Source organism: Anopheles funestus, chromosome 2RL (assembly GCF_943734845.2).
Source record: "Anopheles funestus chromosome 2RL, idAnoFuneDA-416_04, whole genome shotgun sequence".
Lineage (NCBI taxonomy): Eukaryota > Metazoa > Arthropoda > Insecta > Diptera > Culicidae > Anopheles > Anopheles funestus.
The window spans coordinates 28,609,937-28,627,086 of record NC_064598.1 but is presented as its reverse complement, the minus strand read 5'-3'; the positions used below and the strand labels follow the sequence as shown (position 1 = coordinate 28,627,086).

The following is a 17,150-nucleotide window of genomic DNA, read 5'->3' as shown; positions in this document are numbered from 1 at the left end:
TAGATCAACACACAAACACACATAGTGATAGTAACACCTCAAGCAGCTTAGACAAAACTCTTTGATCCTTTAGTAGTGTGTTTTGTGGGCGTGTGTGGTTAGCACCGGCTTATGTTTCACTACACATATTATACGATATGTGTGAAGGGTTATATGATACTCAGGCGTATATGATACTCTCAACGTACGACCGAAATTGATCGTTAGCGTGATTGAACGAAACCGAATAAAGAGAGAGTGTAAAATATTAAATTAAATAAGCAATTTCTTGCTGCCACCTTAAAGTTAACCGGTCTCTCAACAAACATATCTGCATTTGTGCATTATTGCGCTCCCTTCAAGTGCAGTAACATTTATGAGCTAAAAGCAAATATTGCGAATGTTTTTTTTTCTATTGCAACCGCACAAAGTACTATGCAAATTACAATCACTTCATAACACTCAGCGAAACAATCTCGCTGCACACACTGTAACTAGGTTTCACCTTGTCCGTTTGGTTTGGCTGAATACTAAAAAACAAAAAAGTCAAATGAATACATCTACAAGCAATCTTTATGCACCGCGTGTACCGTTTGTGAAGGGGCTGCCCTGCATCCAGTACACCGGTGTTGGGATTTTATTTCTGCTTTATGTGGCATTTATGTTTGTCATGTGTCAAAATGAAAGTTTTCATTTCGAGCGCACGGGTCGTGGATGTAGTGCGGCGAGAAGCGTACCACGTGGTCCCATGATGGAATGGAAGTGAAAACAGACCCCGTGTTCAACCGAACGGGGCTCTGTGCTCGTGAGAATATGCACTAAAAATAAAGAGCGGGCAAATGTACGAGCACCACGTAAAAACCATTTCCTATTGCGGATAGACGTGTAAGAGTATGGGGAAGCATGCCGCCCGGGATTGTACGCTTGGAAAGCTCATTCAGTGTGAGGTTCTGTTTTTACGAGACGCAGACCATGTTTTGCTAAAGGAAATGAGCTACGAAATGCTAAACTCGTGAAGGGTTTTCGCACCATTTCTGGAAGGATGGTTACGTGAGGCGGCGTCACTAGTCAATCTCGCCATACACCACCCGACAGAGTGTTAGAGCTGACGATGAGCAACTTACTCGATGCAATCGCAGCATTATGACAGTATGAATGGGATCGCATTCAAAATCCTTGCCTTGGAAGAACCGTGGGCGGGAAAAAATCATTCCACATACAACCAGACACACACACACACACACATACACCCGAAGAAGCAAACAAGCATGGTTTACACAATCCAAACTACCACACTTTATTGGCATCGTTTGACGAGCCTGAGGTTAGGAAGGGCGGGAAGAAAACGGCGAAGGGAAAGGGTGATGAAAATACATCCAACACAACCATCATTCTTGGCGCTGAGTGGAAAGGATTTTTATCATAAGTATCATCAGCATCAGCAGCATCATGAACATCAACAAACGACGGCTTCATCGCCAGCAAAATGTAGCGCGAAGCTCAAGTGCCCGTGCGAGTACCGTGCCGCGCACATAAACGGACCCTCTCGCAAGCGCTAGTGTGCAGCATAAACTTCACCATAAGTCGGTATAAATGTAATACTCTCCGGCTGGCTACTGGTGCGCGAGTGCGGAAATAGGTACGTAAAAGTACGTATGAAGCGTACTCGCCCTACGTACGTAATGATGCCTGGCACCTTTGGAGTGATTTTAACGGTACGTTCGTCTGGTCTGGTTGGTTCTGACTTTATGGTTTTTCTTTTGCAATGATTTTTTCGTTTTTTTTGTTACGTTATGGGATGCAAAATTTAAAAATTCTCGCGATCGTTTTGCGTTATTGTACGGCTAAGGTGGTGCTTCACAATGTGTTGATTGATATGATAAAAGTACATAAGATACAGCGCCCGTTTACCTGCAGGCCCATTGCAAGCTGTATCCCGGGATGTAAAAGGATGCTTTATACATACATTGCCAGCGTAGAGCGTTGAGTGCAGATTATCGTGTTAATGATGATGGGTACACATCGCAACCAAGCGCATCGTTCGGCACACATTTGCACTCGTGTCATGATGGACATCTTTTCTGTGCCTCAGTAATAGGTACTGCAGACATCAGATTGTGTCATTATTATTTCTTAAGCATCTTCGCATAAAACATACTGCTTGAATGAAGAAAAAAAAGGATAAACAAAAACTTTTTAGATCCAACATTTTTAAAATAATACAAATTTTATTATACATACATAAATATTCATTATTACAATGAATCACAAAGAAACCAATCCCATCGTCAACAACCGCAAACATTTTCACAATAACACACACACAAAAACAAAACATTCATGGACGTAATCAATCTTTCAGTATGGAGATTTGTTCGGATTAGCAATGGAATGCTTCGAAACCAAATATTGTAAATCGAATTACGGGTAGCAATCGTATTCAATAGAACCAGCGCCCACATGCGGTGACAAATGGAAAGATTTTCCAAGGACTCTACCAAAGGATTAATGGTATTAGTGACCCTAATCCAAACACCCTACAACAATGTGCTTAGACGAATCCTGGAGATTGGTCAACACAGCGATACTACACTACTGGAACTATACCATTAGGGGTTTTGATAGCATTTGGAGCCTTCTTTTCAATAAGCCATAGTTTTATCACCCCTTTCTACATATCTCTCCCTCTCTCTCTTTCTCTTTTTCTCCCTTATTCGTATACTTTCCTGTTTAAGCCTTTTTTATCTTTTATCCAAACTCCGTTGGCCATATTTGAACTAACCATAAGTAGTTAGAAGCCAAGTAAGAGAAATATCAATAACCAGTCCGAACGAGTTAACACAGGCCCCCATTCGTAGAGGATTGTGGACTTTCTCGATTGAGAGTAATTTGAATTTCTAATTAATTACAACAAGCCCATCGATACCCGGACTTCACCCGGAGTTTTCATTCCCTCGATAACTTATCTTCCGGTTAGGGCCCAAGCTGGATGTTTCGATTCGAGGTTTTCGACTTCGGTTCAGGGGATTCCTACAGAAAGCTGGTACTATTTACCCAACGAGCACAGCTGCCCGAGTGGCAACATCAAACCTGGGTGTCTGGGTAAACTTCTGGTACTTCCCAGAAACGTTGTCCATACCTCATACCCAGCACACGGTAAAGTATCCCTTTTTGCATCAAGATTCTCGCTCGGATTACAACTTTATCTCTTAATGGGTTTCGTGCACTGTGTCACATATCTCGGTGTCTCCCTAAAAGTGGCAACAATACCCACCGGACAAGGGTGTGCAAACAGCAAATGTAGTCCGGCATATCCCGTATTTGGAGCAGAATACTGAGAGGAGGGGGGGATGGATATGGGAATGCTGAATGGGAACCTGTGCCTGCTGTATCCTACCGGAATCGAATGTGAACCGTTCTGGACGAGTGAACGATCCATTTCACCGGAACCGTTTCAGGCGTTAGGAAAAACCTACCGCAAAACCCTGAGCAGTAACTGAACTGGCACTTAAAAAGCATGCCTTTTTTTCTGAACAATGAAAATTTATCCCTATAGCCCTGAAAGGATTGCATCCGGAATGCACATTTCACCGAGGCAATTCGCCACACAAGGTAAAGCAAATATGGCTTGGGCAAACGATTAACAGAAAAATGAGGACAAATGGTTGATGCGGGTTCTGCCATTTGTAGCAAACGAGATGTTTCTAAGAATACGAAGCAATTTACGCACAAGTTTTAAATGGTTCCATTAACCATATCCTACCTTTTTTCTGTGCCTTTCTTCTATGCCATACAACCGAACGAAGGCGAGAGTGTTGCCTTCCGTTTGCATAAGCATTTATTTGACAGGTACGAACTATAAATAGAGGGCTCGAAACGAATTTAAAATTACTCAATAAATTCTTCAAGAATTTGTTTCACTAATTGTTCGTAGTATACGAAAAGAATAAACACAAAAATGTGCGTTGCACTGCAATATTCTCATAATATTGTATAATTAATCTCATATAATTAACTACACTATAATAAATTTTATAACAAAAACTAAAAGCGAACGATAAATTCTACTTCTCCTGCTTTGTCCAGACTTGTCGATCGATGAGGAACTCGTTAACCTTTTATGGCACTACAACCTCAAGAGATCTTACCCTGACATTTCTAGCTAACCTTGACTTCTTTTCGTCCTATCAAGATGGCTAGTTCTTCGTACGGGGAGTCGAATGAGATTTGATTTTTTTTGTACACCCATTATGACGATACTTGTAGCAACACACAGAAAAAACTTAAACGATGAACTCCTCTATTCTCTCGGCAAATCCCCTTTGCAAATGAATAGCTTTAGTTTCAATTGCACCTACACACATCATCAAGCAGACACTAACTGTCGCACTAAATCTGTTCCTACTTCCAGCGAGAAGGCCGACCTAAAGTCACGGTCAGACAGTACGAGCGTACCACCGCTCGATTCGATCTACACGACACCCACCGGATTCCACCATCATCATCATCATCCGCACCATGCCGCACATCATCCGCACCAGAACGGAACGCCCGGTTCGCCGGAAGCAATGAAGGTACGCATGGCTGCGATGATATTGCAACCACCGACAAGAGTTTAGCAGACGCCAAACAGCGAGACCGACTGCGGCACGGTGAAGGAATCGCTCACGGACGATGCCTCGACCGCGGGCACTAGCCCACTGCAGGACGGTGCCGGTTGCGAAGGTAACCGTGCCGACTCGGCGGCCTCGGGCCAGTCCGATCCGGAACGGACGGGTACCTTCGCACCCGGCCACGCCGGTAGCACACCGGTCGGGGACGGTAGTCGTTGCGTCCGCGAGGATTCATCGCCCGGTACGTCGTTGTCGCGGTCTGCTGGTCCCGCACGGTCACACGACCATAGCCAGGGCCAGTCCGCACCACCGGTAGCCGGCACTAGGTTAGAGATGGGGCACGGGTCTAGCACGGTGGACGGTGCCAGTGCACCGTGCATCAAGTCCGAACAGATGAAAGCGCGTCTACCGGCTAAAGCGAGTGATTATGGTTTGGAGCGATTCAATCGTTTGCTGGAGCGGTTGGATAGGGGCAATTTTTTAATCAAAACTAGCTTTAAGAAATCCTACTCGTTGATTCTGATGTCGGCCCGCGGATCAATTCCCGCGGGCGATCCTTCCGGGGCGGGTGTTGCGGGTGGCGTTGAGAGCAGTGGGAATGATAGTACCGCTAGCACAAACACCGCAAACGGGGACAGCAAAACGGATGGGTCTGGCCGGACGGTGGGCTGTAATAGTAGTAGCATAAGTAATAGCAGTAACAGCAGTACCGGAGCCCCATCAAGCGGAACATCCGGTCCGGGAGCGAGCTTCAAAAGGCTTCAGCAGCAAACAGATAAGCGACCGCTGGGAGGATCATTACGCGGATGGTATCCACGCACGAGGGGTATTTTAATTAAAGCAAATTCTAGCACCGGCATCTATCAACTGGCGGGTGTGGGACGGGCTGAGTCGGCAACGCTGGCACAGGTGGACAATCACCACCAACAGTTTGTCTCCCATGCAGTACCCAGCACGGAACAGTCTCCCACCGAACGGCGAACACCCGGACAGCGTAAAGCGGTTCCGGGTGCGGATCTACCGGAAGCAACACCCACGAATACCATCGCTGCCAGTGGGCATAATTACAATGGCAACAGTTTAGCACCCGATGACAGTGTGAATGGCGATGGGCCAGCAGCACTGAATGCAGGAAGCGAGAAAGATCACCGGACCAACAACGAAAGTGACGAGTTATGCCGGTCGGAAGTGTACGATAACGATTCCGGTTCCGGTTCCGGCGGTCGGGCCGAGCAATTGCTGAACAACCGGGCCGCACTGCGCACCAGTCCGCGGAAAGCGAACGTTGAGCCTTGCCGCAACAATTACGAAAACATCCGCCCATCGACCCACCGAAGCCGGCAGCGATTATCCAGCCTGGACGGTACGAACCATACGGTCGGGCCTGGTACTCGAAAACCCATGGCTCGAAAGAAATCGAACACAGCATCAACGGGCAGTGAATGGGACGAGGACAGCTGGATGCCCCACGGCCAGGAGGATGACACGGATGGTACGGAGCACAAGTTAAGCTCGAGCTTTCCACACACCAGCAGTGGCTATTATTGGCAATCGACTGAATGTCCCGTTCCGACGAGATTCTTCCAGCGGCAGGACTATGTGCAGCCTGCAATGACCGACTCGGCAGCACTTGATTTCCCACTGGACCGATCGCACGCACCGACGCACGATGGGGTAGAACAGGACGCAGACAGAGACCGAGGCAGCAAACGAACGCAGGCCAAAAAGCGTTGGCTGGGCGGTAGTAAAGGTGGTAAAAATAAAACCCTCTCCACGGTCGTGCTGGACGCCGACAGCACGGACATTAAGACGACGGTAGGTAATAAAGACACCGCCGACCATCCCTTCCAGCTAACGTCACTTTTCGGCACAGGCAGCCACAGCGGGAACCATGGCCGGAAACGCCAGGAACGGGTGCCCCAGTTGAAAAATATAAATCTTCATTTCCCCAACAAAACCAGCTACCAGCAGCAGCAGCAGCAACACCACGGGTACGATGAGCAGACACAACACGAGCTTCGAAGCAGCAGGGCGCCCACGGGTAACATTCCGCCGGGTGCGTTTTTTCATCAGCCGACCGGCTACCATCAGCTTTCACTGCCACCACAGACGGTGATGGCATCCCACCGGCATGGTGCGTCGGGCAGAGGCGAACGAAAGTACTTCAACAAAGCAAAATCTCATTTCCTGAAGCTCGGCCAAAAATGGCGCCTCCTGACGGTGAGCAGCGGTAAAGCCCGTGCTACCCATCGGACTGGTACCGGACATCAACAGCAGCAACACCACATCAGCTCGTACAATCTGGATGATTTAATTAAGGCCACCCACCGGTACGGGCAGGAAAATGAATCGGCCAACCTTAGCCAGAAAATCGTCTACAAGAGCTATAAATCCGAGCTAGATCTCACGAAGAACCTGGCCTATTTGGATAGCTTCTTGAACGAGCACTTCGACCAGGACGGGGACCGACCGCGAACGGTGGGACGCTATTCACGCCACAAGCGTGCAAAGTCCTGCTCCAAAACTCTCGATCCATCGTTAAAGGTGGTTGCATTAGGGGCGGACCGCGTGTGCAGAAATACGGACGAGTTGGCGGGAATGGCCGGCGAAGAAGATCCCGCCACGGACAGTACGCTGGAAGCGACCGCAGTAACCGTACCGTTCGGGTGTGTTTCATCGAATCTGATACAGCTCGAAGACGTTTGGGAAGGAACGGGACGGAACCGTGGCCAGTGGGTCACGACCAACACTAGCTCCAGCTCGAGTGAATACCTGCGCAATAATTTGTCGACCGCACGTACATCGGCCAAACCGAACGTGAAGGCGAACAAGATGAGAGACTTTTTCCGCTTCGATGGTGCTCCTGGTGGAGTTGAAGATTCCTCCTATGGGAAGGTAAAAGCCGGCGAAGGGGAAGACGAAGAAGAAGATGATGAGGATGACGATGAGGAGGAGGAGGAGGATGACGAAAATCTGGAACTAGAGGATGATGATGATGCCCGGATGCTACTGTTCGATTCGCTTGCACCGTTCATCGGTGGTTCCGGGAATGGTGGCACGACAGGTCCCGTCTCGGCGCGCACCATTCAAGGAGCTTTCGTGGAGCAGTACGGCAAGAACAATGCGACCTCGAGCTCGCTGAGCAGTAGTGATTATGCTTCCGTGTACAGTGCCACGTCGAGTGGTGGAAATGGTGCCACAAGTACTCCCGGTCCCACGAAATCTTCAATCCACGGTACTCAATTCAAGCTGCTTGCAACACCCGAAGAAGGTGAGGGCGCGCCACGCGTAGACTGTTCACCCCAGAAGCATCACCAGAGTTCACCGAAACAGCAGCGTGCCCATCACCTGCCGCGGATGAATGTGATGCCGGGTAACAATGCGACCAATCCGTTCGTGACGCTAGGTGCCGGTGAGGGACCCGCGGGAAATGCAAGCCATCGAATCTATAACAATTTCCTAGACGGTAGTCCCCGCCATCAGGCATCCGTGCCCGGATCTCCGGCCGATAAGCCCATCGAAAAGAACCATCGTCTGCGTAAACCGCAAACCAGTTCCGGCTTGCCGGCTGGTCGCCTTCCGTCAACCGGATCCGTGTCACCCCGGGGCACGGATCGGTACGACTATCGGATGCAACAACCGAAGCCATCGAATAGCCGGTCGCACTTCCGCCAGATGGTAGCGGCCGTAGCGCCTGACACGGATTTGACGTACCAGGAAGATTATCTGGAGCACTATCAGAATGCAGCCCGGGCACGATCATTGCAGGGTGGGCACGGTGACACAGACCCGTCGTTGCACTTCCTGCACCAAGGGGTTTACCACCGCCGGCGCAGTGCATTGTCGGTGGGCGGAAGCAATGGTGAAGACTTACAAAACAATGCGCTCGCTAACGAGAACTCCGATAACGATACTGACGAGGACTCCCGGATGCAAGCGCTGGTGAAGGCGGGCGACGGCGGGAGCATCGTTGACGATGTAGCTACCACCGATGAGCTGCTACTGTTGGTTAATGCCGCCATCGACATCCGCCGGAGTCAAGCCGTCGAGCAACCGTTGCTGCTGGGTAACGCACGTAAAAAGAATACCCGGAAGGAGTTGCAGCGCGTATCGACACAAACCGAATCTAACAGACGGGTCGCTAACGAACCATTATCCGACAGCGAGAGTGTAGCCAATGAGAGTAAGACACTGCTTACTTACCGCCCACAAGCTCAACCTCAGTACGACGCGACCAGCAATCAACTGTACAACGGTGAGTTCCGCTCGGCAGCAGGAACGGCAGCAGACTCACCCGCACCAGGTGTTACCGGCGCGAGACGTACATTTGGAGGCTTGAACCATCCGCCTAATGGTGCGGCTGCATCTTCAAAGCCGGGTTCAGCGATAGGCAACAGCTACCTTGGTTACGGACCGCATCGGGTGATTGTGTCACAGTCGCGCAAGGAACGCGGCGAGGTTGTGCTCGAGTACGAATGTTAGCAGGACATGATGATGCTGAGTGTCATTTGCCTGCCAGTTGTTGACGCAGTTCGTTCCATTTAGATGGCACAACGGGTACGGCACTGTAAGCGGTCACGCTCTGTATGTATATGTAAATGTTTCGTGATAACGACAATAACTAGAATTGTAAGAACCTTACTGCTACTGTACTCTTCGTAACTGTTCGCGCGCATCGTCTCAAACCGTCATCGAATTCCTCGCAATGGACAACTTAAAATTAACTAGCCCATTTTCCGCCTCGTTTTCCACTCGTATGTTAACAAAAATACGAAAGCTCCCAAAAAAACGGACGGCTACACACCCACAGCCAGCCAGATTCCCAAAAGAAAAAACCGGATCGTACGTTACTAACTGTCTAGCGATAGAAGAAGCTGCCAAGAAATGCACTATAAAGTCCGTTCCCGCGCCACATCTAAACGTGTAGATAGAATCATTACAATACAAATCTTAACAATATATTGTTATCGTAAGAAGAACTATAATAAATGTTACAAAACAAAAAGAAAACGAATCAACTTCTTGCTAAAGGTAAGCCACACCGGATGAACAGAGGATACGGTGGCAGGAGTGCAAAACCGTTTGACAAAGTTAGCAAGATTTACGTGCGTGTTGTTTAAGTTGTGAAACATATACATATGAGTCAATTGAGTATTGTTAAAAACTGACCAAAGCTAACGATAGGCTGCTCTGGTAGGAAAGGTGTGTTAGAGACAATGTTTTGTTTTCAAGTTTAGCAGATTCAACCCGGAACGTGAAGGATTTTGTTTAAAGAATTTAAAAACAGACACCCAAACAGTTACTATTTGCTCATGCAATAATTCAGAGTATACTGAGGAATTGCTCAAGAAATGTCCTCTCCGTAAGAAAGGCGTTCTGGAACAGTTAGACGCATATAACAGTTTGTTGTTCATGTATTTTTAACGTGTAAGGTCTTACTAATACTCACTGCTGGACTAAAGAATTAAAATATGATTTCTCATAAATTCGAAGTTCTTGGAAAGAATGGAAACATTAGCACAAAAAGTGAATACAAATTCTCAAAATATCCTTTGAGCTTCCAGATGTATTGTTAAGTTTTTTTTGCTTATTTAATCTTTGTCTCGTTTTGAAAAGAAAAAAATCCTACATCTCTAATACGATCGTTCAAAATCAGTCTCTAGTTCAATGTTCTTGCGCTGGCTTAACAAAAAGACGTTAAGAAACAATGTAAAAATAGTACCAGAAATGTATAAAAACAAATCAATCCATACGCTCTACCGCAAACCATCAGCAACGATAATACGTTGTACATCATGACTCCTATCAGTGCTCCACTTGCGCAACCATAATCACTCGCTCGGTAGCCCTAAATGAACGCAAACGGAAAAGGGATAGATACGTAAGCGCAGACATACCTACCAACCGGAAAATAATGCTGCCGTACTAGGGTACACAGCAAACATGGTCGGCGAAATGTGTTTTTTCCTCACTCTCTCTCTCTTTTTTCGAAAAAAAAAGATTTCACCAACAAAGACCATTTGGATCTGGTAAGCGATTGCTTCGGCAGGCGCGCTCCAGCTCTCCATCACAACGAAATGTAACATGACATAAGATTTCACACTTCTTCTAGTGCTTAAGGAAACAGTCAACTAAACTACTATTCGAACCAAACTTACGCTAACGGACAAACACAACGATATCCACTATACAAAGCGAAACATTCACAGTATACTCAACTACTACCCAAATCAACAAAAGCAAACCACTCAATAGTACCATCTAACCATTACACGAACAGCTGAAACACCTTTAAAAAAACTCTTCTGTTGTTTTACTTTTCCATTTTTGAAAAAGGAAAATGTTTACCTTCATTTTCGTTTAATTTCACAATCCGTTTACTGTTCGTTTTTGGTTACTTGGTTTCGAGTTATTGCTACTCGGGTTTTAATTATTTATAATGTATTAGTTTTGTGTACGCTCTGCCACAGTTTTATGATTTTTTAATTTATTGTTCTAATTGTGTGCGCTTAGTTTTAGTACGTAGACAAATCATTGTCGTTTTGTTTTGTTTCTTTTTTTAAATCTTAGGTTAGCTTATATAAGTTTTGCGCGCGATTTTAATCTAACTTCACGGATGCGTGTTTTTTTTCTTCTTTCGTTTGTTTCTGTTTGGTAGATTAATCATTAAGTTAGTTTTAATATTATCTGGTGTTTTTTTTTTCTTTGTGTACGGTTTTAAGTTGTTTTTATAATTTTCAAGGCTGAATCGTTGAATACCAGGTGATGATTTTTAGCTAAGTAAGAAAAACAAATACATACCTAAAATACGCAAACTTTGAACGTTTTAATTTCACCACACCGTACAAAAAAATCTTACACACACACTACACCTATGCTTTAAGATTTTGTACACATACATAAACACAAATACACTTTCACTCTCCATCGTTTGCAAAACACATTCGAAACTAAAGCACAAACGACATCCACCTTGTTCATCACAATAACACTAGCAAACGTTTCACTGCGAGAATCAACAGCCCAATTTCCAGGGGTCGCTTTTGAGTTCGTTTTAATCATCTACCATTTGAAGTGTGTTTGTGTTTTTTCTTTTCTTTCCTTTTCGTTCTTTCATTTCCTCCCCAAAAACACCTAGCGCCATCGCAACGTTACAATTCCATTATCCCACCAATTACCGTTCCGCTTAAAGACACCAACCAATAAATGTGGAACCTAGCTTATCGCAGACTCTTCCTTCCAGATCTCTTTCTAAAACAAAACAGCAAAAAAAAATCATCCCTGAACTAACGCGATTAAATTGTTCCCTTCCTGTTACACCCTGTTCCGCATGTACCGGAACAGTGGAATGTGCAGAATGGAACAGAAAAATGGTTCCCAATTCTTTTTACCCGTTTGCCAATCAGATTGCAATCAGGCCAATAAAATGGTGGCTTCAATTGGAAGCCGGGGAAGGAGAGGCAAAAAAGATTAAAAATTATCTCATGATTCATGCTGAGCATGGAATGGCATGGTACAAAAGCAAATGCTCCAAAGAAAAGCCGAATCGGAATCGGCAACAAAGCACCGAAGAATGGGTAGATCGAGCGAAAATTTCGATTACCAGAAAGGAGTGAAAATTACCGAGATTGTCTGTCATGTGCTACGGTTTTTTTGTTTGTGTTTGTTTCAATGCTCAATGTTGCAACATGAGCTGCTCTTTTGTTGATCGTTTTTTTCGTACTATTTTTCTCTATAATCTCGTTACTTTTTTATCCTTGCCGTGACAACTAACAGCGCGCTACTCGCTGAAACTTCATTTATTTCATTTCAATCTCTCTCACTCGTTCTTTTTTATAATGGCTGTGTTTTTTTGCTATTTGAACGAGCATTGTCCTTTGGCATTTTCTTATGAATGGCACCGTTTTTCAATATCTGTCTAGCGAGCGGGAAAGGATTCCGGAATTTTTCCGTTTTTTTCCTAATTACAATTACCACCTACTGCCACTTCTCCACGTTAACGAACCTTTTTTATAAAGCATTCTCTTATTTGTTATCATTCCCTTCTCACAATCAACAACATTCCAATCAACGCCGAATGCTACTACCGACCAACGAGGTCATAACGACAACTACCACAAACTATCATCTTCGATCTTGTTTTATTTTTTTCCCTCGTCATACATACAAAATCCCAAACGCACGTATTAGAACCGATAAGAACACATAAGCGCCTGCGCAATCAACCGACGGCGATTCGAAACTCATTCACCCTCGCCCATCACCCCAACGTCACAACACATCGATGATGATCATTCGTTGCCCATCAACGTCCATCGATACAAAAACCATCGTTAACCATCATCATCCCTTCATATGCAACCATCATCGCTCACCTAACCTCACGGTATATCTCTATCTTGTCTCCTGTGTTTGTGTTTTGGTTTTAACTGTTTGTTTTGGATGGTTCACCCGTTGTTACCTTTGTGTTTGTGTTTGCGATTTTCACCCCACACACACACACGTGTTGAATTTCACGAATGTTTCCACTATGTAGCAGTTTTTTTGTTAATGTGTTTATCTGATTTGTGGGTTTGTATTTTTTTTTTCATACGTATGCTTTCCAGTTTGTCCTATTTGCATCCTGAGTGCTGTTTTACATTTAACATTTATGGGTTTTGTTTTGTCAATCCCATCGCAACCAACTTCACACAATCCAACAGGCACCGATCGTTGAAAAAGAGTCAGCTGCACTCATCTTTGCTATGAAAGTAAAATGGTTTCCGATTTTATTTATTGCATTCTTATTTGTTACTCATTTTGTAATTTATATTAAAACTGCTTGCATTAAAATTTGTTTAAGTAAATATATCCATATTTTTCCGTAGTAAGATTTCCGAAAATAAACCCGTGTACGGCTAATTCAAGTGATAAATAATTCACTGCCACACCCGATATGGCATACACTACATCACGTCATGGTTTTGGCAGAAGAATAACGAACGAACGCCGCTAAAACTATTCATAATTGCTGTACGATACCCAAATGTTGTCTACATCCTTTGGGAATACTCATGTTTTGCTAAAAATGCATAACAAATGTATGCACACTTCTGGGAAAGGAGATGTTTTAAAAAATAAAGTACACAAACGAACATGAAGTGCTTTATACACACGCTATATCCGCTAACGAGATTATGCAAATTTCTTTCTCCGATGCGCTTCTTCGAACGCAACCATTTGCTTTTGTGGAAAAGAACATTTTACCTACTGCTTCTGCTGCTTTCAATCTCCATTCCAATAGCATTGCACATATTGAGAGCACTGGAAAACGTTTGAATGAAATGAAAAAGGCAGTGCGAAAAATACTCTCACCCAAGCCTAGTGTTGTGGATAGTTATGTGTGTGTATGTATCAACGTATGGTTGGTAAAAATAGAGAAAGTTTCATCATTACCACCTTAAAGCATTGGGCACTTATTTCAACAACACAGCGGTTGGGTATGCTACAAGGCACCAGGCGCCTCCATCATCATAACCAGGCGCCTTCATAAGAATAACCAGGCGTCTCCATTGGCTATTCTGCATGTTGCTAAGGAATTGGATGAATAGCTTCGACGAGTTCCGTCATACATGAACTTTAAAAATAAACTTTTTTTGTCGTTTTACGGACACGTGGAGTACTATTTGGTAAAAAAAGAACGATACGAGCAAAAAGGAAACATTACAATCGATAACAACTTTGACAGATTTGAATTTTTATTGCTTTGCATGACAGATGTTTACCGTAAATTGGTAACACAACAAAAAAAAGTGTCACAACCACAACTGAAAACATATTTATTTCATCAACCTTGCGCTCTTTCCTTCTGTTCGTTTTTTTTAATATAAAAAAATATTCGGTATGCGGCACCAAACCGTACACGCTGTGTCGGTGAGTATCGAAGAAAGCAATAAACTACATTCAAAACATTACGAACGAGTGCAAAATGGAGGTGACAAAAGTCTTTCACTCATGTAAACATATGCATATCATTTAAGGTACACATATTCTTATACCATCCTCTGCCTGGCATTTTGCAACCATGTGTGGCATTCGTTCGTTTCGCACAACACAAGCGGGATGGATTTACACAGCGAACGGTTGTGAATCCGGAATCTCAATGCGCTAGCTAGCACACCGGTACGCTATGCAGACCGGTTCAGAAGAATGAAGAAAATGGGGGTGGGAAAAAAATTACAAACATTCGACCGATCAAGTCCAACAGACACTTCTACTCCTGACTACGCTTTGTTGAAAGCTAACATTCCAAACTGAGGCAACGGCAGAAGCCGTACGGTTTGTAGACGAACCCATCAAGCCGACTGTACGCTGAAACATATCGTCGTTTGAGCTAAGACTCAAATTTATGACATCGAGTGTCAGCATAAATAAAGAGAGATTATAACGCGCGAGCGTACATTTCCACTTCCAGATCCGTGCATTGCCTCGCTAATCCTCTCCATTTTCTTTTTTTTTTTTGCTGCTTCTCTTGGTTCGTCCATACCTTGCACCCAGGCAAAGTGGGCATTGAATTGAGGGAAAGCACACACCCGTCCAAACGTGGCACGAACATTCGTCCGTTGTACGGTTTGTGCAATGATTTAAAAGCCGCCAGTACCGTTGACGGCACCAGATAGAAATGGATGAAACACTGTCCATGTAGATTATCCGTTTTTGGTACTGATGCTTGCTGCAAAAGCTTATATCAATGGGACACGACTACTACACGGCAAGTGGCAGGTCCGTGGCAACTTTGCAGGAAATGAACTTTTCGTTCGTTCCAGTGCTATTACGTGACTCACAGAGAGAGAGAAAGGGAGGAAAAAAGAAAGTACTGAACATGCTCTTTAAGAGCTTTCATATGTGGCGACATTTTCAACTTCCTTCGAACGCTTTCTAGCGGTTATGATTATTTTTTCCATTTCAAGAATTTGGTAATGGGGAGAACTTTAATAATTTCCCTATCCACTGCAAATTTTAATATTACATGCATATTTGAACTATGTCTCTATTAGTAGTCGTACGTTAATTATGTAGCTCGCTGGTACAGTGTGGTAATAAGATTCACCATTTTGCTCATTTTGTCAACGAAGGTATATTGCATCTGAGTAGTTACAACATTTCGCAATGGGAGTATGAACTCGCTATCGCTAACAGATGGCATTTTACGGTATGCTGTGTAAAACGACGGTCTACCGGTCTTGGATAACATTATTACATTTTTTTATTAAGATCAACATAGTCAGCCATATGCAAAGTAAGCAAATGCAGGTGCTTTTTATTGGCCTTTTAGTAGACATACACTTGTACTACTTGTACTATCATACTAGTTCATAGAAGTTGTTTGAAGATATAGTGAAAAAAATATTTAATGTTTATAAATATTTTTCCGGACCGAGATAAAAAACTCAGATTTTACGGCACCTATAAGAGTTTTATTAAAATAATTGCAATCCAAAATTTATAAACGATTTGAAAGATGATTTTTCCATAACGATAAAGAGTTGGAAAATTTTAGTTTTAGACAAAATGGCGAGCGTTTAAAATTGGAACAAAATTATTTAAATTTGGATATTTTTCAACTTTTGCTTACTTACAGCGTATGTTAAAAGTTTATCATTTGTTCCTGAATCCTTAAGCTTCAAAAAAATGTGTTATAAATATAAATTAAATATAATTGAAATATAAATTTCAAATCATGCTGAGTATACTTGATAAAGCATACTTTAGCTTTAATTTACTTATAATTTCATTTTAAAGTGGAGACGTTATCTGCACTAAAATACATAATTATTTTTGCTTATTTGTTAACCAAATGATTCATTTGTCGTAGAAATTTTTGTTTCTTTAATTCATGTTTTCCCCCTTCACAAACTTTTATAAACTACAAAGAAGAAAGTGCAGATGACTCAATGGAAACGATAACATATCGTAAATATCCGATGCATCTTGTGCATAAAATACTTTACCGTTTAAAGCAACCATTTTCTGTCTCGTTTGATCATCACTCACAAAACTCACCTAATAGCCGAATGTTTGGTACACTCGAATGACCCGTTTGTGGAAGGCGTGTTGCAACGATTCGTGTCTTTTATTTTGTTTAAGTTATTGTGTGTTTAAAACATTTTAATTTCTATTCAACAAAACATGCTTCCGTACACGTACACTCGCTCGTTCATGCATTCTTTCTTCTGGGTTACTTCCCGGGGTGGCAGTACTTTTGCAGTACTTGCACTACAAACAACAGACATTTGTTATTCTACTACCGATCAAATCTGATACAGAGCATACACACATCATGCTTCACCTGATCAATGCTTACAATGATCGATATTTTTGTTACTTGCATTTGCTAAACAATCCTCTGCCAACAGAACACGAAACGTAAAGTGAAAACATACACAGCAATACCGTACACCCATGTCCAGTGCACTACACTACACACTACAATGGAATGCTACCCCGAAACTTCGAATGCATCGAAATCAATATCTATGCGGCACCTTCTATCAGAAAAAAACATGCAAACGAAAACGT

General features: G+C 43.7%; 1 protein-coding gene across 3 annotated transcripts in view; it reads left to right on the top strand.

Moving 5' to 3' along the window:
- LOC125766536 (uncharacterized) overlaps positions 1-17,150 on the top strand; it is a 138,128-nt gene that overhangs the window by 94,900 nt on the left and 26,078 nt on the right. For all 3 annotated transcript variants that reach the window (XM_049432577.1, XM_049432578.1, XM_049432576.1), the window contains exon 12: positions 4,391-4,553. In XM_049432577.1, the coding sequence (XP_049288534.1) occupies positions 4,391-4,553 (163 nt within the window). The remainder of the gene's footprint in view (positions 1-4,390; positions 4,554-17,150) is intronic.